This window comes from Ambystoma mexicanum, chromosome 5q (assembly GCF_040938575.1).
Source record: "Ambystoma mexicanum isolate Mex_15411 chromosome 5q, UKY_AmexF1_1, whole genome shotgun sequence".
Classification (NCBI taxonomy): Eukaryota; Metazoa; Chordata; class Amphibia; order Caudata; family Ambystomatidae; genus Ambystoma; species Ambystoma mexicanum.
In genome coordinates this window covers 305,567,682-305,593,645 of record NC_090933.1, presented here as the reverse complement: position 1 = coordinate 305,593,645, position 25,964 = coordinate 305,567,682, and the positions used below count along the sequence as shown (strand labels likewise).

At 49.0% G+C, this 25,964-nt stretch overlaps 1 protein-coding gene across 1 annotated transcript in view; it reads right to left on the bottom strand.

Moving 5' to 3' along the window:
• The window catches only part of LOC138497369 (cadherin-7-like), a 1,579,032-nt gene that overhangs the window by 1,250,520 nt on the left and 302,548 nt on the right, over nucleotides 1-25,964 (bottom strand). Inside the window, exon 2 of the mRNA XM_069620790.1 lies at nucleotides 19,187-19,509. Coding sequence (XP_069476891.1) covers nucleotides 19,187-19,387 — 201 coding nt within the window. The 5' untranslated portion in view covers nucleotides 19,388-19,509. The remainder of the gene's footprint in view (nucleotides 1-19,186; nucleotides 19,510-25,964) is intronic.

Genomic DNA, 25,964 nt, shown 5'->3' with positions numbered 1-25,964 from the left:
CTAACATGCAGATAGATTCTTGCACTCCCGTGCTCTCATTTGTTTAACTCCAGCAGTGCAGAAAAAAACATACTACCATAAACTGTTTCTGATGGCTCTATTTGAAAAGCTTTTCATGACTTTCATTAAGTGCTGTAGTGACAGCTTGGATTCTGCTCCATGATGGCTCAAACAGCAGACTTTGGGCCTGATTTACAGAAAAACCTTCACAGTGCCTGCATAAGTTCCAGCATGCGCGCTGGAATTGTGTGGTGCAAAATAATTGTGCGAGGAGCCAATTTACAGAAATAATTTCTAGCAGGGACCTACGGTGGAAAGAAAACAGGATTGCATCTGACACGCCCACAACACGCCCCGAGTGCAAACTAAAGACCCACTGTAATAGACCTTTTTACACAGAATGTGACCCGTGACACAAGATGCAGTGAAAAAGCTACAAATTGCATGGTGATTACTCACAAGTAATCACCATTACTTGCACCCATACCATCCATTAACAATCCCAGGAGTGCCACAAATCTGCGCTGCCCAAATCCAGCCTGCATCTTCACCCACTTTTCTCATTCCCTGTACAGCCACCAATTTGAGCCCCCCACATGCAAAGTGCACCTACACTCACTATTCCTACTTGCTGTACAATTGTTTTTTAATTGTTTTTTTGTTGTTGTTATAACGCAATTTATACCTGAGTTTGGTTTCTAAGCGTGGATCTGGAATTCAAACCTCTGTTGCTCTGCGTGGTCTTTCTTCCAAGACCAGCACGTTGACCCTGTGCTATTCCTACTCCCTGTACAACCACCAATCTGGGCTCCCCACATGCAAAGTGCTCCTACACCCACTAATCCTACTCTCTCTACAACCACCAATCACCACACCATACACATAACCCCACACCCACGCATCCCCCTCAATGGACCAGCACACACAAGGTTCACCCCATAACTGCACAACCCTGCACCCATGCATCCCCCTGGAATAAAAAAATGAGCAAATGGTTCACGCATACATTTGTCACTTTGCTGTCTCCATCAGCACCCACTCTGTGGGGGCACAATGGTGGATGAGATCTGTCCACCTCAGGTAGCGGTTGTGTGGTACAGATGGCAGATGCCCCACCTGCATGTGTGCAACTGGAAGGCAGACAGCCAAAGACCCCATAACTAGCTTGGGTGCCCCCAGTGCAGACATCACCCAATTCCCTTGAGGCCAGAGTGGCGCTCAAGTGAGAGTGGAAGCTGTGGGCCATGTGGGTCCCTGCCCCTGGCAGGTGTCCCAGGGGAAGAACTATCTGGGCACTGTGAGGTGGGCCATTACTCACACTGTGCCGTCAGTCCTGACCACTGGGCAGACACAAAGCTGAACAAAATGGCCACAGTGGAATGTGAGTCCAAACAAAGCACATCAGTTGGACGCCCTGGCGTGGAGAAGGCAGTGAGGGCGGGACCTGGGACCTGGAAAGGGCTACACCAGACAGGGTCCTCCTGGGTCTGCACCTCACAAGAACCCAGCCCTGTTCCCAAATTCCCAAACCTCCACATGTCAGTACTCAGCTCAATACCCCATCAAAATCCACTAGAAGTGTCACCACCTCCAGTGTTTGGCCACAAAATCTTGTGGAGGGACATAGTACACACACCATTCACAACTACAACCTGTGGGTGGTATGTACACAATGAGTGACCACAATTGTTGACACAGCTTGGATTGGGCACTGCCTTCATTACTGACAGTGGCACTGTATGGCCTGAATAACTATTGGTTCACCATAACTTCCCTCCTGAAATTGACTGCACATGGCCCGCCACACCAAACATGACCAAGGAATACCTCCTGAGTGTACCATACCTGTACATCCACATAAATGCGCTTTCTTACCATCCCTAGAAGTGTGAGAGTTCAGTGGGCCATCACATCCCCACTCACCCTGTACACCAGTTGTTCAGATCCAAATCCTTCACAGATGTTTCTCACATGATGTACTCCATGGAGAAATCAGTGGCTATATTCATCGGAAGCACCCGTAGTGCTGTTGACACATATCCACCTGAGGCACAAGTACAGCTATAAACACTCTTATGCATGCACTCATCTGCCCTACAGATGTCGGAGTGATGTCTGGTGTTAGTCACGGTGCGTGAAATGAATGCAACGCAGCACAAAAGGACAAATCAGGCAAAACAGATATTCACATTACAAATACTGAATCATAGAGCAATTACCACCATCACTGGCAACATCAGCACAACCACAACACCTGTGATACACATAAGACATTGATCAAGCCTTGATTATAGTAATGTCAACCATGAAAGCACACCCACACCCACATCCACAACACAATCACAACCCTGTATGAATAGCGCGGCCATATACACCATCCACATCTCATGATCACAGGCATGTACGGTGTAGCATCCATGCATACAGTAAGGCACAGTCATCATTGTTCCACATAGGTAATCATAGACCTGTACAGCCACCATACATGGCTACATGACCATCTGTGCAAGGAATGCAATGTAGAACAACCTTGACAACCACAATGATGAAGATATACCCCACCACCAGCACCACCGTCACACACATACAGCCAGAGATGCACATGACGGTCAACATGCAAAACAATTACATGTACCAATCCCATGCACATGGGTCGACTAGATGGATGGACTGAGAAGGTCACAATGAATACATCTAAATATGCTGATCCATAAGTGCATGGCTGTGTGTTAGGCAGAATCATAAGCAGTACCCTTTGGGAACACCACACACAATTAAGACTACAAGTGCAAGTACAAATTCACCTTTGGTACACGCCTGTACTACACAGTAAAGTGGTAGCAATGGCTGAGCAGCCAAACCTATCTCAAGAGTAAAGTGAGCAGTATCAGAAGTTACACAAAGGACAGCAATTACTATGGTTCAAACAAACACTGACTCAAGGTTTCTGAGTAAAAGAATATACATTTATTTGCACATCAGTTGTAAAACAATTCACTAAGTAAAGCAGCAGACAAATCATACTCTTAATATACTACACAACACCTGATGAAATTCTGGACAAATTAAACTCAAAATGAAGTGTGAGCAAAATGGCATTTCAGCAAATTAACCCTTTACTGCCATGGGTTTTTCCCCCCAATGCCAAGGCCTTTTTTGGTTATTTTGGTATGTTGCCATTCAATGCCTTGTAACTTTTGTGTTACATTAGATATCTAGGCCAGATTTGGCCCATTGTAGGTGGTCGTAACGCCACCCAGGAATCCTAGTTTGCTGTAGGGGGGTGAGAGAAAATAAGCAAAAAGTGTGAAAAGTGTGAAAATGTTGTGTTTTTTCAAAAAATGCCAATAAAATGATGTAAAGGAAGCCTGTGTTTTTTTTTCTTGTAAGAGCTAGGAACAGCTGAATTCCCCAATGTCTGGGCTTTCAAGAACAGTTTGAGTGGAAACGAAAAACAATTATTTTGATGTGGTTATCAATCATTTTGTGAGAGGTAGGCGATTTTGGCCATTTTTGCCAATTGGACATGCATGGACATGCATGGACAGAATGGAAGAAAAGGGCAGGAAAGCCAAATTGGAGGACAGGAAGGCATACATTTCTGAAAAGTAGATAAAATGTCAAGTTTAGGAAGGGGTGATTTATATAGGTCGGGCAACAGGAAAATGCCATAGATTGGGGGAAAAGCGGGAAAATGACCGAAAAAAAAGGTATGTGGTGGACATGGTTGCTTAGTACGGCAATGGCTTCTATGAATCTTGAAAAAAGCAATGCTCCGCTACATTCCCCCAACTCTTGCAGTTAGGAAAGCACACATTTTTTGTAGTGTTTTACAAAACAAGAAATACCACAAGCCACACACTGAGACATGGTACACAGGAGTGAACAGACGCATTTAGCATGTGTAAATCAGGAAAACGAATGTGGTGAGGAATGGCAAGCATATATTTTTTTAAAGAGCACAGGCAGACCTTTTCAAGGGTAGATGACTTGTGCAGGTTACAAAAGTGTATGGTGCCTAAAGCAGCGACTAAATGTAGGGCACATTTGGGAAATTAAAGGGTTGTGTGACAAAGGACACCAGCAAATGGGTCAAAACATTATGCAAACCACACAAACACAACAAATAGTATACTTTGCCGTGTTCCTACACTTCTACCGATGAAAACAGTACCTCACATGTGTGGGTGCACCTACCTGGGCGCCAAGGGGAAAGCCTAAAACACAGGTAAACCCAAGTCTGTTCTGACAGCTGAATTTCACACTTCGCCCAGATGGGCACACCATACAGATATGGGTCTGGGGTGTCCAAGCCACCCAACAGGGAAACCCATGCATTTCCTAAAAGAGGACACCCGTGGGAATCCGCAGAGGTATGATTTGCACAAATCGGCCCAGGATTTATTACCCAGACACTCCCGCAAAGTCCGAAATGTGGGAAAAAAAAACACATTTTCTGCACATTTCACTCGGCTCACCCATCGAAACACGCCGCCAACATAACATGGCCTACTGTCCCGCGTTCCCAGAGGTGTCCCGATGAAAACAGTACCTCACATGTGTGGGTGCACCTACCTGGCCGCCAAGGGGAAAGCCTAAAATACAGGTAACCCCAAGTCTGTTATGACACCTGAATTTCACACTTTGTCCAGACGGACACACCATACAGATATGGGCATGGGATGTCCAAGCCACCAAGGAAAACACTGAACCCCATGCATTTCCGACAAGAGGACACCCGTGGAAATCCGCAGAGGTATGATTTGCGCAAATCGGGCCAGAATTTATTACCCAGACACCCCTGCAAAGTCCGATATGTGGGAAAAAATGCATTTTCCGCATATTTCACATAGCTCACCCATCGAAGCACGCCACCAACAACACATGGCCTACCGTCCCGTGTTTCCACAGGTGTCCCGATGAAAACGGTACCTCACATGTGTGGGTGCACCTACCTGGGCGCCAAGGGGAAAGCCTAAAACACAGGTAACCCCAAGTCTGTTATGACACCTGAATTTCACACTTTGTCCAGATGGTCACACCATACAGTTATGGGCCTCGGGTGTCCAAGCCACATAGGAAAACAGGGAACCCCATGCATTTCCCAAAAGAGGACACCCGTGGGAATCCGCAGAGGTACGATTTGAGGAAATCGTCCCAGAATTCATTACCCAGAAACCCCTGCAAATTCTGAAATGTGGGGGAAAAACGCATTTTCCTTACATTTCACACGACTCAGCCATCGAAAGACGCTGCCAACAACACATGGCCTACCGTCCCACGTTCCCAGAGGTGTCCCGATGAAAACGGTACCTCACATGTGTGGGTGCACCTACCTGGGCGCCAACGGAAAAACGTAAAACGCAGGTAACCCCAAGTCTGTTATGACATCTGAATTTCACACTTTGTCCAGACGGGCACACCATACAGTTATGGGCCTCGGGTGTCCAAGCCATATAGGAAAACAGGGAACCCCATGCATTTCCCAAAAGAGGACACCCACGGAAATCCGCAGAGGTATGATTTGCACAAAACGGCCCAGAATATATTACTCAGACACCCCCGCAAATTCCGCAATGTGGGGGAAAAAAACGCATTTTCCACACATTTCACTCGGCTCAGCCATCAAAACACGCCACCAACAACACATGGCCTACCGTCCCGCGTTTGCACAAGTGTCCCAATGAAAATGGTATCTCACATGTGTGGGTGCACCTACCTGAGCGCCAAGGGGAAAGCCTAAAACACAGGTAACCCCAAGTCTGTTATGACACCTGAATTTCACACTTTGACAAGACGGGCACACCATACATATGGGCCTTGGATGTCCAAGCCACCAAGGAAAACAGGGAACCCCATACATTTCCGATAAGAGGACACCCGTGGGAATCCGCAGAGGTATGATTTGCGCAAATCGGCCCAGAATTTATTACCCGGACACCCCCGCAAATTCCGAATTGTGGCAAAAAAACCGCATTTTCCGCATATTTCACTCGGCTCACCTATCGAAAAACGCTGCCAACAGCACATGGCCTACCGTCCCATGTTCCCACAGGTGTCCTGATGAAAACGGTACCTCACTTGTGTGGATGCACCTACCTGGGCGCCAACGGGAAAGCCTAAAACGCAGGTTACCCCAAGTCTGTTATGACACCTGAATTTCACACTTTGTCCAGATGAGCACACCATACAGATATGGGCCTCGGGTGTCCAAGCCACCAAGGAAAACAGAGAATCCCATACATTTCCGAAAAGAGGACACCCGTGGGAATCCACAGAGGTATGATTTCCACCAATCAGCCCAGAATTTATTACCCGGACCCCCCCGCAAATTCCGAAATGTGGCAAAAAAAACGCATTTTCCGCATATTTCACTCGGCTCACACATAAAAACACACTGCCAACAACACATGGCCTACTGTCCAGCGTTCCCACCGGTGTCCCGATGAAAACGGTACCTCACATGTGTGGGTGCACCTACCTGGGTGCCAAGGGGAAAGCCTAAAACACAGGTTACCCCAAGTCTGTTATGACACCTGAATTTCACGCTTTGTCCAGACGGGCAAACCATACAGATATGGGCCTCGGGTGTCCAAGCCACCAAGGAAAACAGGGAACCCCATGCATTTCCGAAAAGAGGACACCCGTGGGAATCCACAGAGGTCTGCCTTGTGCAAATTGCCCCATTTTTAATTAGCCACAATCCCTGACAAAGTGTGATATTTGGTGGGGAAAAAACACAATGTTCACTTTGTTTGGGGTTCTGGGTAATAGATTCTGGGCCGCTTCGCGCAAGTCAGACCTCTGTGCATTCCCACGGGTGTCCTCTTTTGGGAAATGCATGGGGTTCCCTGTTTTCCTTGCTGGCTTCGACATCCTAGGGGCCAGATTGGAACACCAATGCGCCCCTCTGCACCAAGGCAAGTTTAGTAAACAAAAAAAATAATTCAAAATGGCAGACTGCCCTTTAGCGGGGGCTGAGGGGCCCCCTCCACCGCTGGGAAATGTTCTAATGTGAAGGGGGTGCACCTCTCCACCCCCACCCCAATTGGAGGGGCGGCGTATCTCATGTAGGCCTCCCCGGAGGTAGATAAGGGGGGGCTGTCCTGCACTCCTCCCTGGGCTCAGGCGTCCCTTCCTAGGAGCAGATATCTGGTCCCAGGGAGGGCTGCATGACATGGCACCCACTCCTTTGTGAGTTGGGTGTGGGGGGTCAACACCCCATCCCATTAGAAAATTCCCTGTCCCTTTGGGGTGCCCCACAGCCCCCCCCCCCCGAAAATGTGTTCCATCATTTTCCCTTTTTTCCTTTGGTAACCCAACTCCCTTTGGCACAGAGGGGCACATTGGTGTGCCAATCTGGTCCCGGGGTGCCCAAACCTTACTGCCCCTCCCACTGAGGGGCCTGTCCCACCATTTTTGGTGGCCCTCTCCCCCCTCACCCCAAATGGGTGGCGTGTGCACCTCATGCAGGCCACCCTGGGCCTCCAACAAACCGCTGCATGAGGTACACCCCCCTCCATTTGGGGTGGGGGAGAGAGGGCCCCCAGTGAGTGGGGCAGTATGGTTTGGGCACCCCGGGGCCAGATTGGAACACCAATGCCCCTCTGCGCCAAGGCAAGTTTAGTAAACAAAAAAAATAATTCAACATGGCAGCCTGCCCTTTTGCGGGGGCTGAGGGGCACCCTACACCGCTGGAGAATTTTTGAATGTGAAGGGGGATTCAATTCTCTGCCCCCACCCCAATTGGAGGGGTGGCACATCTCATGTAGCCCTCCCCGGGGGCAGATAAGGGGGGCTGTCCTGCACTCCTCCCTGGGCTCAGGCGTCCCTTCCTAGGAGCAGATATCTGGTCCCAGGGAGGGCTGCATGACATGGCACCCACTCCATTGTGGGTGGGGTTTGGGGGGTCAACACCCCATCCCATTAGAAAATTCCCTGTCCCTTTGGGGTGCCCCACAGCCCCCCCTAAAATGCGTCCACCATTTTCCCTTTTTCCTTTGGTAACCCCAAATGGGTGGCGGGGGCACCTCATGCAGTCCTCCCTGGGCCTCCTACCAACTGCTGCATGAGGTACAGCCCCCCTCCATTTTGGGTTGGGGGAGAGGGCTCCCAAAAATGGTGGGACAGGCCCCCCAGTGGGTGGGGCAGTAAGGTTTGGGCACCCCGGGGCCAGATTGGCACACCAATGCCCCTCTGCGCCTAGGCAAGTTTAGTAAACAAAGAAAATAATTCAACATGGCAGCCTGCCCTTTTGCGGGGGCTGAGGGGCACCCTACACCGTTGGAGAATTTTCGAATGTGAAGGGGGGTGTAACTCTCCACCCCACCCCAATTGGAGGGCCGGCACATCTCATGTAGCCCTCCCTGGGGGCAGATAAGGGGGGGCTGTCCTGCACTTCTCCCTGGGCTCAGGCGTCCCTTCCTAGGGGCAGATGTGTGGTCCCAGGGAGGGCTGCATGACATGGCACCCACTCCATTGTGGGTGGGGGTGGGGGAGTCAATGCCCCATCCCATTAGAACATTCCCTGTTCCTTTGGGGTGCCCCACAGCCCCCCCTAAAATGCGTTCCACCATTTTCCATGTTTTTCTTTGATTACGAAACTTGCCTTGGAGCAGAGGGGCACATTGGTGTGCCAATCTGGCCCTAGGGTGCCCAACCCTTACTGCCCCATCCACTGGGGGGCCTGTCCCACAATTTCTGATGGCCCTCTCCCCCCTCACTCTAAATGGGTTGTGGGGGCACCTCATGCAGGCCTCCCTGGGCCGCCTACAAACGGCTGTGTGAGGTACACACCCCCTCTATTAGGGGTGGGGGTTCACCAAAAATGTGTGGGACAGGCTCCCGGTGGGTGGGTCAGTAAGGTTTGGGCACCCTGGGGCCAGGTTGGCACACCAATGTGCCCCTCTGCGCCAAGGCAAGTTTCGTAAACAAAGAAAAAAATGGACAATGGTACACTACACTTTATGGCGGGCTGAGGGGCGCCCTAAACCACAAGGTAATTTTCTAATGTAATGGGGGGTGACCTTCTACCCCCCCACACCAAATGCAGGGGGGCATCTGATTCAGCCCTCCCTGGGGGCAGATAAGAGGGGGACATCTCATGCAGCCTTCCCTGGGGTCAATGTCCCTTCCTAGGAGCAGATATCTGCCCCCAGGGAGGACTACAAGGGCTGCCCCCATTTCCCCTTGGGGTGAGGCGGAGAGGGAAATCCCCTTTTCTGTAAAATAAATCCCTGTTGGCTAGTGCCCCCCCCACTCCCACCCAAAATTCCCTTTTGTAATTTTTATTTATTCATTTTTTTTTCATCTGCCCCCAGGGGGGCCTAACCTGCAGGCCCCATCCTTTGGGGGGCCTGCACACTTATTCCTGGTGGCCCTCCCCCCCACCCCCAATTGGATGGGGTGCCACCTCATGTACTCCTGCCTGGGGGCATACATCTTGGACAGTAACATTTCTAGTCAATGGATTGGGTCTATCAAGGAAAGACAGCACATCAGGCGCTGTCCCCTCACCAGCCACCTGCCCTCAGCTTAGGTGTAGGACGGCAGTTGTGGCCATGGTTTCCACAGCCTCCTGGAATGCCTTGGCCTTGGGACTTGCTCCTCCTGGGAGCTTGTCTCATCACCTGCATGTGACACTGGTTGGAAAGGGAGAGAAGAGAGGCAGTTCAGCATATGTGTGTCCAAAGATTGGCAAGGTACCATGCCGCCATCTCACATGCAAATGCCACTGCCCGATCACATCACAACTCCAATGGATCATCCTGAACACACATACATGTAAGCCCGTAATATATGATGACATCCCCATCAATTACATGCATGGATCTGCCTAGAATGAGCAGTCACCACTCGAATGGCACAATAGTTACCAGGGCCAACTGGGCACATGGATGTGGCATTTATGGTGACTGTAGCACATTGGCAAGATACGCAGCCATCTTCATTGCACTATCAACACCGACATAGCTCACCATACACCGACCATCCCCCCGCTTCCAACTATGGTACACGGACAGGAGAACACTGGGCCTGGCAGACTCCCTGCTTTCCTCTATAGACTCCCACAGCCTCCAGGCGAGTCATCTATCCAACAGCCATCTCAATCAATGCCCATCCAGGGCTCAAAAACCTCTCCCAGGTAGCACATCAGCCACCAACACACAATGACCCTGCACCAGATGTGATACCCCAGTCCTCAAATCCCCCAAAAGCAAACACACATCCTATAACGGAGATGGCGGCCTGGGCCCTCACCCATGAATTGCACCACATTTGTCCATCAGTCAAAAGACAAATGGGAAGTGAAACTGAAGGGTGAATATCCCCTGTCCTGTAACTGATGACCCAGCACAATTGAAACCATCATGTAACTCTTCAAGGGCAAAGCGGAATACAAGGACCCTCCTTGCACACCCTCCTCAGGCCCTCCCCCCATAGGACCCACACAGTCTGGAACCTTGCATGCACCATGGACACAACACTTATAAGCCATGCCAGTGGCATCAGAACAAAATGGCATGCCACATTACGTTACACTACATTGCACGTACATCGAAGAGCGTCCTTCCAACATGCATCCTCTACACATGGCATACCCATTCAGCCCCATCTGACAGTGTGGACTCACCTGCAGCTTGGATCTGGGCCTGCACTTTGAGGACCTGGGCTTGAAGAGACAGGTTCACCCTCTGCAGGATCCTGATGTGGGGAGGCAAATCTGATTGCACCTGCCAGAGTGCACCGCTGCACTGGGTCCTGCCTGAATGGCTGCCCTGGCCTTTTCTGGCTCTGGATCCTCATGTCATCCCACCTTTTCTTAATGTTCTCTGGGGTATGGATGGCTATTCCCTCAACATTCACAGCAGCAACAATCTCCTGGGAGATCCTCGTACATCCAACAACCCCAAGTTTTTGCTCTGGGTGGAAGAGGCCGTAGTAGTGCAGAGCACCTGTTACCCCGGGATTGCAACTTCTGTCCCTCAGAAGTTAGCAGCCCTCATCCTTGCAACCATGGAGGTGCTGGTAGAGGTGGCAGACATTCAGCAGCTGATGCAGGTGGCTTGGAATTTTGGCTGGAATGCACCTGTAACGGAGATGGAAGTGTAAAATATGTCATTGGTACACCGTACCACTACCCTGTTTTCTCCCTACAGGCCGTGCCCACTGTTCAAAGGCTCATTAATGCTTCTGGCACATTTTGCATCATCCATGGCCAAATACATATTCAGCTGGGCATGGACAATCAGGCACTAACAATGTCATAAGTGGCACCCAGGCATGGACAGACACACACACATGCACACACAACGACAAGCTGTACATGGCCCAGCAGCGTTACCACCTTAAGCAACTTGCAAACACACAAACTGCAGTAATGGCTTCCATAGGCATGATGCTACAAGTGGATATTGATTATTATGCAATGCAACAGTAACCATGCCATATGTACATAGCAAACCATAGAAAGGCACCGAGGTGCCACGCACTGTGCCCCAACAGCAGTTCCCCATACCCATAAGTGCCGCCATTCCACTCCCACCTACTTGGATGCAGCCACAGACCCACTGGCTCCCCTTTGACAATTCCATCACTTACCTGTACTGGGGAGCAGCGATGCAGTGTTGGTGTCCAGATGAGGCAATGGCAGTGTTCAGCAAAAAGACCTAGGACTGTACACTGGAGGAATGGTAGGAGGGTGAGGTCAAGCTAAGCTAGAGCAGAAACAGGAAACAGGCAGAGGGCTGTGGCAGCAACAGCTGGTTATTCAAGCTAGGCCTGTGGACATGGAGTACATCGGAATTTGGCATGACAGGCGGTACCTGAGTACACATGGCACAAGTGCAAACCAGCAAGATTTGTGCTGCAAATCATCTGCATCACCCCTATCATGGATGAGAGGGGAACTGACAGGGCTGGGAGACCAGTGAAGAGGTGTGAACCACCAGCAAAACGTGCCAGGAAGACACAATCACCACCTTGTGCTGGGGTGCACCACAGGCATAGATTGGCAGCAGCACTGTAGTTGAAAGGGCCACTGGAACTCCCAGGGTCTAGAGACAGCCACCGGTCCCTGAGAAGGGGCAGAGAAAGAAGAAGAAATTCACTGAGGAGCAGTTGCAAATCCTCACAGACTATGTGGATGAGCACCAGTCAGTGCTCTACACATGAGCTGGCAGCACCCAAACACTGGTCCAGCGGAAGCATAAGTGGCAGGAGGTCACTGATTTAGTTAATTTCTGTGGGGATGAGAAGTACACAGCACCAGAAATTCATAAGAGGATGGACGACCTCATCAGGCATACCAAAGAAAAACTTAGTGTAAATGTGTCCTATGCACCGGCCACTGGTGGTGGGTCTCCACATGTTAAGGAGCTCACCCCTTTTGAGGAAGTTGTCTCTGGACTCATTACGAGTGAACAGGTTGTTGGCATGGAAGGCTACAATGCATATGGACTTGCAGCAGGTAAGTGACATGTGTGACTGATACATGGGGTCATGACAGCACTGTGCATGATAATGGATGAGTGTATTCATGTTGCCCAGGAGGATTCATGTCAGGGCATTTCCATTCAGGCTATACATACATGTGTGCCCTGTCCACATGATATCCAATGTGACTGTTGCATGCATGATGGTCATTTCACAGCAATTTACAAGTGTATTTGTGAGTGCATTGCCTACCTGGCAACATTTATACTTTCTGCATGACACATGTCATTGCACACAGTATCAGTATCATGCCTCCGTGGAGTGTACTCTCAAGGCTGGGGGCACTCATTTGGCTCATATACTAGCAATTGGTCATGCATTTGTTAACCATTCACTGCTCTGGTCAGAAGGTGTCCTAGGAAGGGGTGCACTACCAGCACAATGTACAGGGGTTCACATTCACTGGAGCCCTTATGCTGGCAACAGACAGCATAGGCATGTCTTATCATATTTCTCGTGCATTTAGAGTGTCCATACTCTTTTGTCCATGTAAGTGCACCCAGGTGATATCCATGTCGGGCGTTGGCAGACATGCTCAGGATGCATGTTTGTATTTGGCACTTGCTATGCCCTTGACTTTTACCTTTGCAGGGGAGCTGCCTGTAACCATGGCATTGCCTTTCCCCACTGAGTTGAATGCTGCTGTGCTTCCGTTTCCTACTCGTGCCTGCATATTTTCCCTACTTGCATGTTCCATTGTCTATGACATTTTGCATTGCCAACATATACCAAGCCTACGATTTGTTGCCCTGCCTTTTGCCTCTGCAGCCTTAACATCCATTTGGTTCTTCCCCTGGGAATGTGGCTACATCATGCTGCTCACATGTGTGAATACTGACACCAACATGCACATTCTGCAAAGCACATCCAGTCCTGCTGGCAATGACATGACTGCTATGACTTATTGGGACAAATTATGATCTCTGCTTGAATGGAACATTGCACTTGCATCACCAGAATATGTGTTGCTGATATCTGCAGGCCACTTTCAGTGTGCTCCATGTACGTCCTGATTGTTTTTGTGACCTGTCCAAGTTGCATGGATATCCCTTTCCTTACTCATCCAGTTAACACTGCCATGGTGTATGTCCTATATGGGGTGTTTAGGGTGGCATGGTGCTTCTTCTAGAGTCAGCATGGATGTAGAACAAGTGTACATGGCCATTGTGTGAGTCTGATGCATGTGTAGATGGTCCTTATGTTCTGCGTGCATTACATATGAGGCATATGCGTAGCAGAAGGTGAGCAGGTGGCAGAGGAGTTCCCAGGGGATGTGCAACCAGACACCAGCAGCGGGCCAGCTGCTGTGATTGGTGAGAACCCACTATTGTTGCAGACCATCCTCAGCATGCCTGAACAGGCATCATCAGAGGAGGATGATGATGCAGATGTTTCAGGCATATTGAGGCAGATGGTGGAACAACCACCACTCAGCAGTCCCAACCCTATGTTTCTCTGTGAGATCTTGGAAGCAACTGAGCCTGAGGGGGGGCAGGAGACTGTGCCCCTGCCAGTGAGAAGCTATGCTTCTTCTGAAGGCACTGGGCCTGCAATGTTGCCCACACCCATCCTGGAGGCAGCAGAGGTGTGTACTGGGTGTGGGATGCATGTTGACCCACAGCCCATGCCAGAGTGCTCACTCAGACAGGGACGCACTGCCTCATATTGGTTTCGTCAGCCACACACACGTGGGGGAAGTATGCCTGCTTCCCGCTTTGATAGGGAGGTGATACACAGAATACTGACTGTTGAGTGGGGAGATCTCTGCCTTGAGGCAATGCCTACATGAGGTGATGAAGGCCTCAAGGGAGAAGTGCAGGCAGGAGATGACAGACTTGGGTGTAACCCTAAATGAGCAGTCGGAGGCCTCAACAGAGCGTCACCATCTTGAGATGTCCTCCCTGAGGGACACTATCGACATCTAGATGGATGCAACAAGAGCATACATGAAGGAGGCATTCAAGGAGAGTCACAAGGACCTGATTGTAATTGGTGGACGTTTCCATGCTGCTGTGTCACGTCCAGCAGCGCACAAGAGGACCAGTCATTGGCCTTGCGTGGCCAGGGCCCTATCCCATGATGATCGACAGAGTGGGTCTTAGCAAGGCCTCTTGCAAGTGATGCTCTGTTATCTTTCCATTCACAACATTCTTATGTTGCTTCTCACCTTACCATAACACTTTCTCATGCCCCCGCTGACTATGTTCACAGTGTGCTGGTTTTTTATTTGATATTTTGTTTTTGCTGTCCGAGGTGGACTACTTTTCTTTGTCCGACAGACATTGCCATGATGCTCCTGATGTAGTTTGTTCACTTCAAATGGGACGTTGCTAATGATACTCCAGGTGGCATGTACGTGCTGCCATGTTCAGTGATGATAACTGACATGCTAATTCACCGAGGGACATGATCAGACATTCTGGTAAACATTGTGTTGACCCATGAAGTGCATTATATGTGGAGTATGTGTGACAGGGTCCTTGCCCTCTACTGAATCTGTATCTATTGTCATTTCAGGTCACTTTGCACAGTCAGCTCACACCCACTTTGTGAATTCATCCATGTCCTTCTCCTTCTCTCCTATTCCCCATTCCGTCTATTAGATACTGTCACTCTTTACACAAATGAGGAGAGACATGGTTAAGTGGAGGTGGTGAAGGCTACACAGCACAACAGCAGTTACACAAGGGTAGGGAGTACACAGTGACCAATTTGCATGTTTGTAGATCTATGCATTCCAGTAGTGTCCTAATGTGGCACAAGTAGGGTTGTGCATGTAGGTGTCAATCTACTGATATGCGGGTGATTGTCACAATCTAGGGACATGGAAGTGGTACAATGTACATGATTGTAGACGTTTTGGCCTCTGCAGCATGCGGGTCGATGTCTTTCCACTGAGGGTGCTTTTGTGCACATGTTCCTGGTCCTGTGCCATACGATGACCACTTTGTGTGTTGCTGGGTTATCTGTCATGTCCTGTGAGTCTTGCAGCCATACAATGAATTGTGAGGTGTCAAGTAGCCACTCCAACATGCATGCGCATCCTGCACACCTGGGTCTGACCTTCCACGTAGGGAGGACATTTTCTGTGAAATGCAGCAGCTGTATTTAGATTTTTTACATTTTTGAATGTTCATGATGTGCGAGTTATGCTGTATTTTGTTCGATGAGTGCCGGGCCAAGTCCACCCTGTGTGCTGATTTCCTGACCAGTGTCATGCGAACCACCTACTCTGGCAATGCTCACTGGCCCTGCAGCCCACTGTCCTGATAGAGTATTGCCCCTCTAGCACCGTGGCTCTAGGACCCGAATGCCCTATGAGCAGCTCCCGAGAGGGTGCCCATGGAGGCACCTTTAGTCACATGACACTACAGAGGACCCCCAGGCCACCAAGTATGATAAGGAGCTGGCCCACCCCCACTGGCCACCCGCTGTGCTTGCATTGTTGTGCATGAGCAGGCTTCATGCTGGCCCCAGCCAGTCTTGGACAGCTGATGCCTGCAGCTAGCAGTTCTCCCACTGCACTGGCACCTTGCACCCCGCCCGAGCCTGTGACCCCTCCCCCAGGGGAGGGGATACGCTTTTAGTTGCATTTCAATTGTAAATTCTTATTATCAGAGATACAATCAGTCATTTACAATGCACTTAATGAGGGTTCATGCATCAGAAACGGGTAATGGATGTGGCTCAATATGTGATGGTGTGCCATGCTCTTAGTTTGACATTGATCAATGGGTCATGTCCATGTTACTTTCTTAGTGGATCTGTGTAGCCAAATGACCCTGTTATCTGTATTTGTATGTTTGTGTGAGTGATGGAGAATATGTGTGGATTTTTGAGTATGAGGCACGCACCAGATGTCCACCCTGGATTGCCATTCTCAGGCTGTTGTTTATGGCCCAACTGTACATGCCATGTTTCATCAATGAAGCCCATCGGGAATGTGGCTATGGTGAGACTTTCACACTGGATGTAATTAATTTGAAGTATGTGTGGACAAGCTTATTTCGTAAGTGCTGGCCCCTCACCCTTTGGCCTGCTAATAATATGGGTACTGCCAGTGGATGTGGGCACAACCCCTTGTGCACCACTATTGGTATGCCAAGACATGTGGCTATATTATGCAAGATGCAACATTCCACTATGATTTTACTTGACACAACTGGTGCATACAACAATACTCCACCTGAATGGTCCAGGCAGTGGAACCGTGATTTCAGCACTCCAAATGTGCGGTCGATTATGCCTCTGCTGGCAATGTGGGCTGCATTCTAGCAGGCCTCTGGTGGTGTGTTGGGATTTTGGATAGGTGTCATCAGGAATGGTGATAGGGAGTATGCAGTGTCACCTGTAAATGACTTAAATCCAATTTGTTTATGGTATGTGATGCTATACTGGTATGTATTGGATGTGACCCACAATCAGTGTGTTGTTGTGTGTTTGCGGGTTGATACTCACCAATGAACCACTTGTTGCTGAACATTCCCCAATGCCAGTGCCTGGTGGATGGGGGAATGGTGTAATATATAGCTTTTGAGGGTGCATCCAGGGTAATTTGCATTCACATGCATAATTTGTCCCCTTGCATCACAGATGGTCTGCACAATCAGCGAATGCCAATTTCTTTCATTTCCTATGTATTTGTTCTGTGGCTCGTGGACGTTGTAGTGCAACATGTGTGCAATCAATTGTCCCAATTGTCCCAATTGTCTTTGGGAACTGGGAACTGCATAGAATTGTTGAGCCGCTCTTTGCCTTGTCTGCACGTTGCATGGCATGTCTATGTAGCTGTGCACACATGCTATGAAGCAGCACAGGACCTGTTTGAGGCAGTGAAATGTCCCCAACAATGGCTCTGGCCAGGAAGTGGAGGGCAGTTAGGATTTTCACCAAGGGTGGTATTAGCTGTGAGTGCATAGTTGGGGACACAAGGTCATTCTCCCACTCCCTGACCAATTGAAGGATGACATGGGGGAAGCAGTATGTGCCATATATTCCTCATCAGGCATGCCAAATATTGCTGTGCGTGTATGGTAGATCCTGGCCCTCTTCCTCCTTCTCCTCCTCCTTTCATGAAGCAGTAGGTATGCGAGCAATGCAGGAATGGGCCTGCTGGTGACGTTTCTCTACAATTGCATGGTGGTTTTGAAACCTGGGATTTCATGGCGCAGTTTCACCTTGCACCTGGTCACGGGTGGCGTCAGATTTGTACCCTTTTTAGTTACTGCTGATGCACAATTGAATCTGTAAATATGGGTTTATTTGCACTTCATGGGGAGTGTTTGTACATTTGCACGGTGCCTCCCTGCCCCATGCCCATGTTATTCCACATTTCTGTACTTTAGTGAGGACGTTTTCATATTCCACCCCCCTTCCTGGATTTTGCAATGGTGATATCCTCAAGCCTCGTGCAGGGCATGCAGACATGGCACACAGAGCTGGGAAGCTGCACAGAGGCCGATCTCTAAATCAGTGAATATAGTTTGCGCGACACATAGATTCTTTTTTGGGCGCAAATTGTTTATGCGCCTTGCAAAACTTTCTGTAAATCAGGGCCATTGTGATGCCACAACCGAAGAGTAATAACTGAATACAGACCAATAGTGATATTGCTCTCTTATCGCAGGTCAGTAGTGATGTCACAGCAAGCCTATAACAAGAAAATGATCTGCATGCTTTCATCAGGGTATTGCATTTGACCCCGTTATAATAATCCTCTGCTGATGTCCAAAATACCATGAAATGCCCTTTCAGAAGCATCTGCAATATGAGTTTAAAACGTTTCTGATAGCCAATCTCAAGGAAGCGTTTACATGCTGCAACATGTGGAAATTCAGCAAAGGGAAGTTGTTTTGTCTTGAAGAGAGACTACACGAATTTTGCAAGGCTTGGAAGTAAATCAATCACTCCAGAAATACCCCCTTGAGCAGCGCCTCAATGCAGGAGAAGAGACAGCTACATCCGTTACATGTTACTCCTCCATCTACCTCTAACCCCTTCTTCCATTAAAGCTTCACAGAGACTACGAGCTGAACGCCGAGGATGTCACCACACACCACGTTCCGGGGCAGGACACCAAGTGGTGTGGAGACACAGATCAGAATCTCACTGGACAGGGACTCGGAAGTACATCGGAGGACTAGCCTCACATCAGTACATGTGCATGCATGCATTTACAGAAGGGAACAAATAAATAATATACTAACCACCCAAAATATCATCAGTGCATTCACCTGGTCTGTTCTACATGCACTATTGCAGTCATGTGCACGTGTCAAGGCAAGTTATTTCCAACACTTGCCCTACCTTCTTATAATACGATGAAATGTGGAAATACCCTCATAAGGTATATAACATATATGTCTAGGCTTTAGATCGTGGTGCAACACACTAGTACATAAAGATGCATATCGTTCCCACCAGGAGTCATGCAGAGATCAACAACGACACTTTTGTGCTGCACACCGACCATTCTCGAGCAGACGGTGGGGATTGTGATTGACTTCTCAGTGAAAGTCTCATAACAGAGTGCCATTTCCTACAGGGCAGCACTATTTCCTTAGAGGGCAGGGCAGTGTGATTGCTTCTCATCAATGCTCTATCTCCCAGCTTGTCCTATCCTGAGTGCAAGTTAGAGATCAGGACGTTAACATATCAACACGCGTTTACCAAATGCCCACTCTTCAGTTACCTGGCCAACATGCAAAGGCGTGGTAATTTCCTGTTCCTCCAAGACATAGAATTGATTCCAGACCCAGCCACGCTTCATCCGGAGGGGGCTAGTATGACTCCTCTTGGGCTGTCGAGAATTGGGTATGGCTGTGCTGATGGAGTGACAAGAACTCAGCTTTGCAATTCCAAGAAGTGTCAGCAGCAGAATGGCGTCCCTCATATTGTAAGCTGCTGACAGCGAACAGGCTTGCGAGATGGAACCAGACTTGCGATGCACTTTCACTTGGTTATCTTGACAGGTTTGATTTTCACCACAGGTCCACGTGCTTCTGTTTCCTATTCCTATAAGAAAATAAATATAATATAAGTAGAAGAGCTAATTATCAAGGCATTTCAAAGTACATTTTTAACCAGTTCATAGGTTTAAAAATAGATCAGACAACAGATTGTTGTACTTGTGTATCAGTTTGCACCCACATCCCTTTTCAGATACGGCCCATTCCTGGTTAACTTGCACTCCACAAGACCTCTAAATTCTGTCTCTTCTGACAAAGAATAATCCTTACATAATGTCTATATATCAATTGGGCTAAAAGTCCCAGGTAAGGGGTACTGGATTGTCCCAGTTGTATGGCCTGTGTCCCTCATCACACATGGACCTGTCTCGGTTGGGAAAGGTCCAGGCTTTTCTTGTCCACTCATAATTCTCCTTCTGCTCCTGTACATCTAATTACCTTAGCCAGCTGCAAAGACTTGTGACTGGCATCACATTTGGGTAGAACATTGTACTTGATGTGTTCTTTGAGATATCTCATTCGACACAAACAGGTAGGCCTCTGTGATTTAAACAACTGCTGTCCGGTCCGAGTAGAGAGGTGAGTAGTGGCTAGAGCAATGCTGAGCCCGTACACTACTACAAACAGTGAGCCCAATCATAAAGGTGAAACAGGCTTAGTCAATAGATATACCTCCTTCACCTACTGTAGTAACCTTGGCCATGGTCAGGCTACACTCTTTGAAGGGGTGTGCATGTGATAGCATTAGCAACCCAAACATAAATAGTACACCAGTACAAAATAAAGTAATGTCCAATCATGGTTTTATAAAAATATAAATAATTTAATAAGCACACACTATATAACAGTATGTGATAGTATAGTGATAGTATATAACATTGTATGTGTTTGTATAGTCTGTTATTTATAATATAACAGACTATACAAACACATACAAAAACCCACCCTGGGAAAAAACAGAAAATGCAGAATGTATATTCAGTAGGCACTCTAGTAATGTAGCAGGGGTAAAAGCTGAGACATTGCAACATTGTCAATTACAAGGATATGTCTTTGTTAGGAAAGATTTCGTAATTGTAGGTAATTTTCCTTCCATGTGGCAACCCCTAAACTTTTTGCTGTTGTTTTGCACCTTGTTCTTGACTTTGCCAGAGAAGTGCAGCCTTCTGCTGCACTCCTCTGGGCTTTCGCTCCTTCTTACGGGGAAACTGACATGCCCTTAAGACAGTCAGTACCGGGGAACGCTGTTTCCCGTAGTTTCTTCTATCATGTTGCGGCTTTAGTGCAACATGACACAAGAGGGCACTGTAAGCTAAGTTACAGCTCTCTTGGGTCTCTAGCCTTCTACAGGCCCTAGATACTCTTTTAGGATGGTATTTGATCGGTGCAAGTCATTCAGGGACTCGAATGGTGGAAGCGATCGTTTTGTTTATTTTGAGCTCCTTTTGGCGTTCTGAGCACGTTTTTCGCACTGAACCCAAAATGGTGGCCTGGCTCCCAAAATGGCCAGAACACGAGGCTCCTTTGTCTTGTCCACTGACCGTCTTGCTCCCTTCACCTTCCCCAGGTCGAGCGACCCGGGGCCTTCCTTATTTGGGCATGTACTTTCCCGAGAAACGTGGTTGCTTTCGCGGGCTTCTACATGTCTTTTGTGTGCCTCCAGGGTGTGGGCTGGGATGTCTGGTCCCAATACACATCCTGGGTGCCAGAGAGTCTAGGGTAGTGTGAATGCCTGGGACCACCGTGGTCCGTGATTGGTCCACCTATGGTGTGTGTGTTGATGAGCGAATCTCCCATTGGCTCCCCTCCGTTTTGGCGCGAAGGGAACCGTGGATAAGAGGGGGCTGGAAACACCACTACCATGTCGATCTCCTGAGTTCTCACGAACGAAGGAATACAGGAGCCAAGTATCCTGCAACCAAGAGGCTGGACCGAGGAATCGCTGGTGACCCGCTGAAGGAATCCTCCTTTGCACTGCTGTCGTCCTGTGAAACCCTTTCCTCCTTGGATCGAACCAGAAGGCCTGTACTGGTGCTTCGACCTTTGGAATAGCAGGAACAGCTATTCCCGGCGACTTCATCATCTCCTGCCAAGTAAGCCTTCGGAAGTGTCTCTGGGCCATCCAGTTGACTGACCAGCTTACAAGGGAGTCCTGCTCTGTAACCGCCGCCAGGTTGCGTTGTATTCCGAGTCCTTGTCACTCTCCCACGCTTCGTACACTTGGCGTTCCCAAGTCTGAAGGGAGGAGTGTACATTTGGCTCGAATACACACGGCCGCTCCGTTGTCCTGCTGCGGCAACAAACTGTGCTGGTTTCGTCGATTGGGACGTCTTTTTGCTCTACACGACTACGAGGCGTTCCCTGCTCTTCTGAACCTGCCAGCTGCTGAAACTAACGTGGAGAAGCCTGGGTCTGCTTGCTTCGGGGACCGGTGAGTAGTTTAGCTAGGATCTGGTCGCCCTCCTGCAGTATCCCATTGCTTTTCCCTGCTGTGTAAAAACAGCACCCTTTTGGCCGTACTCGCGCTCTGCTTCTGCCCGCTGTGGAGGCTGCGCTTGAGTTGCGGAACCTGTTCTCCTTCTGCTGTGCACTAACCCGAACTGCCTGACTTCCTCCGAAGAGCTTCCCCTTTTGCCCGTTGGCACCGGCGTGGCAGGTACTTTGAGCACAAGGCTCCACTCTTCGCAGGGCTCGGACTTCCATCTAGTTAGGTGCCTCTGAAGGCGAACTGAGTCTAAAGCGTTATCGCACTGCCTGTTTTCCTTTCCTTTCAGGTGGACTACATATTTCGTGCTTTAAACGCTTGCGACTGTGTATTTGTATATATATTGTGTTGATATGGTATGTGTTGGTTTAATATTGTGATATTGTGATTTTCTCGCTACGGTCATTGTTTTAAAGGCCTTAAAATAAATGTGTATCTATTTTTGATATAACAACTGTTTGGAGTAGTTTGTAAGCGCTCTTGCGTTGTGTGCTCATTGCGGGCTTTCAGTCACCCTCACCCCTCTTGAGACCTAGTCTTGACCGCCGCGATCGCTACCTTGATTGGTCTGGCTCGTCCAGAGGTTACCCTGTTCCAAGTAATTAGGTTGGCCTTCTGAACTTCTGCGCCACCAGGACAGAGTTCAGAAATCCGTCTTAACAAATTGGTGTACAGCGGTGGGATACGACTGAAGGGATCCAGTGTTGCGCACGAACTGGGGCATTTCAGGTTATTCCAACCAGTACACGTAGTGAATTGTTGTGGTATAACTTTAAAAAGGCCATAGTCCTATCAAACAGTATGGAAACAAATACCTTGTTAACTTTAAATGCTTCCAAATCAGAAACATTGAAGAAGATGTGTGCGGAGAGAGGTGTTTCCTCTCAAGGCACAAAATTGGAAATGATCCAGAGAATCGTGGCGTGGCAAGAAGCGCAGCTTGACGCTATAACTTCTGAGGACAGTGCAGAAGGTGGTGGGGCTGCTCTCACTGGTAGAACCGACGGTTCTGCCGCTGCACTGATCCATCGCGACCACGAGGACAGGGAGGATGTGATGTCTAATGTTTCCTCTGCCAGTGTTGATGGGGATGCTATGCTTGAATTCAAGAAGCAAGAGCTGCGGTTTAGGCAGCAGGAGCTTGAATTCAGCATAGCCAAACTAAAAATCGAACAGGCAGAAAAACAGAAGGACAGGGATCACCAGTTGGAACTGGCCAAGCTTCAGGTTGCAAATGGGTCCAAGGGTCCTGGACATGGGTCTGGGGCTTCCTCTCATCCACGGTTTCCGAAAGATTTGCTCAGTGTGTATGAGGAAAGGAATGACATTATGGACTGGCTGAATGCGTTTGAGTATGCATGCGAGGTTCAAGAAGTTGACAATGCTGATAAGATTGCGTGGTTGCTCAGTAGATTGCCCCATTCTGGCTGTAGTGCCATTATGGAAATGTCGAAGGCTGAGCGAGCTGATTTCGCAATGTTAAAGCAAACTCTCATTTTAAAGTTTGGGAAGACTCCGGCCCAATATTTAAAGCGTTTTCGAGAGTATAAGAAAAAGGAAGGTGGTACTTGGGTATCTTATGTCGCTGAATCCTTGAAAAACTTAACTGGCTGGGTCGAAGGTTATAAGGTTTCTACCTTCGAAGGCATGATAAATCTTGTCATGCTGGAACATATTTTTGCTTCTTCTTCCCCGGAGCTTAAGCAGCATTTGGCCGATTCGAAGGAGATAGATCCTAAGAAGCTGGCCATTGCAGCAGACTTATGGGTGTCACATCGAGTGTCCCATAAGGACAAAACTCATCCTGGTAAGCAGGAGGAAGGGAAAAAGTCCAACGATATGGAGGGTGGGGAATCTGCTAAATCTTCTTCCCATAAGGGCCACAAAAAGAAAAACAAGGGTAAGACACAAGAGAACTCACAGGGCAGTGGAGGTCAGCCTCTGATACAGAACTCTGGTTACAATAAGCCTCCCTACGTAAACAGACCCACTGGGGCTTGTTTTTCTTGTGGAGCAACTGACCACGTGAAGGGGGATCCCCGTTGTAAGGTTAGACCTTTGGGGGTCCACTCCGCTAATCTGGCCTTCTCCTCCTACGAGGAAGAAGAGATTACAGGAGCATCCTTCTCCTCAGACTCATTTCCCAGCGGAATAGAGGCTGAGGTAGTTTTAGTGTCCCTGGGTTCCTGGGAGCCTAAAGTCGCAGAGGCTTATGCTAGGATTCCGGATAATACCAAGCACTACTGTAAAGACAGTGTGCTGATCAATGGAGTGGATACTCCAGCTCTTAGGGATAGTGGGTGCAGTCGCACTGTAGTGGATTCTACCTTGGTAGACTCAGAGGAAGTTGCCAGAGCTACTCTGATGCCCACTAAGTTGGCTGACGGCCCCCTCCGTATGTTTCCAGTAATACCTGTAAATCTTACTTTAAATGGTACAGCAGTCAGGATTCCAGTGAGCATTCAGAGAAACGTCCCGGGAAAGGTCTTGTTGGGTAATGATCTCAGAGCTTTAGGGCTCGTAGGAGACACTGCCGAAAGACCCTACACACGGTCTCACGCACGGGCAGCATTGGCCAAGTCCAATACGCCGCCCCAGCCAAAGGGGAAACCCAAGGCGAAAGGAGTCTACAAGTCAAAACGAGGGAAAGAGAATATTCCCCCGAGCTCGCCTACCACTGCGGTGGAGGAAGTTGGTCAATCGCCCGGGCCTGACGAGGAGGTGGCGATGCCTGAAGTATTCGACCCCAACGATCATCCTGAACTAAAAGACTTGTTAGTTGAAGGAGGTCCTGATAGGGACGAATTCAGTAAAGGCCAACGTGAGTGCCCATCTCTGGAAGGCCTAAGGAGACAGGCCTGCTCCCAGCTTGAGGGTGAACCTCCTGGGATGCATAGGATTTACCAGGAAGGTGGACTCCTGTATAGTGAGCCCACAGAGTCTACAGGAGGAGACCATAGGAGGTTGGTGGTTCCCCTTGCTGTTAGGCCCTTCCTCCTGCAGTTGGCGCATGTCGTTCCCCTTGCTGGTCACCTTGGTATGAGGAGGACCAAGCAAAGGTTATCCATGCACTTCTACTGGCCCAAGATGGGGGAGCAAGTAGAAAGTCACTGCAGGAGTTGTGCCGCCTGCCAGTTGTCTGGTAAGGTTGGCGCGACAATCCAAGCTCCGTTGGTACCGCTCCCAGTTGTGGGGGTACCATTTGAAAGGGTAGGGATCGACATGGTTGGTCCCCTTGACCCGCAAACATCCTCGGGCAATAGGTTTATCCTGGTGCTGGTCGACCATGCAACCAGGTATCCTGAGGCCATCCCATTGACAACTGTAACTGCCAAGTCAGTTGCAGAAGCTTTACTCGGCATATTTACTAGGGTTGGCTTCCCTAAAGAAGTTGTGTCGGATCATGGCAGCAACTTTATGTCGAAGTATAGGCAGGCTATGTGGAAAGAATGTGGGGTCACCTACAGGTTCTCTTCTGCATACCACCCCCAGACCAATGGTCTGGGGGGGCGTTTCAACAGGACGTTAAAGAGCGTGATTGGGGCTCTGGATGAGCCTCAGAGAAGAAAATGGGATCTTCTTGTTTCATGCTTACTGTTTGCCTACCGAGAGGTACCACAGGAGGGTGTTGGCTTCAGCCCCTTCGAACTTCTGTTCGGTCATCCCTTACGGGGACCCTTAGCCATCGTCAAAGAGGGATGGGAGATGCCCACTCCCCCTGTTACTACCAATGTAGTTGATTATGTGCTAGGGCTCAGAAAACGGATGGTACTTCTGATGGGCTTGGCTAGTGATAAATTGAAGGCAGGACAAGCGCTGGTGAAACATTGGTACGACCAGAAAGCTTCCCTCATCAACTTTACACTTGGTCAGCAAGTCCTGATCATGAATCCCTTAAGGCCTCGAGCTTTTCAGGACAACTGGTCAGGCCCTTACCCAGTGGTGGAGCCCCTGGGTGAGGTTAACTATTCAGTGGACCTTGGAAGGCCTGGACAGGCTCTAAAAGTGTTTCACGT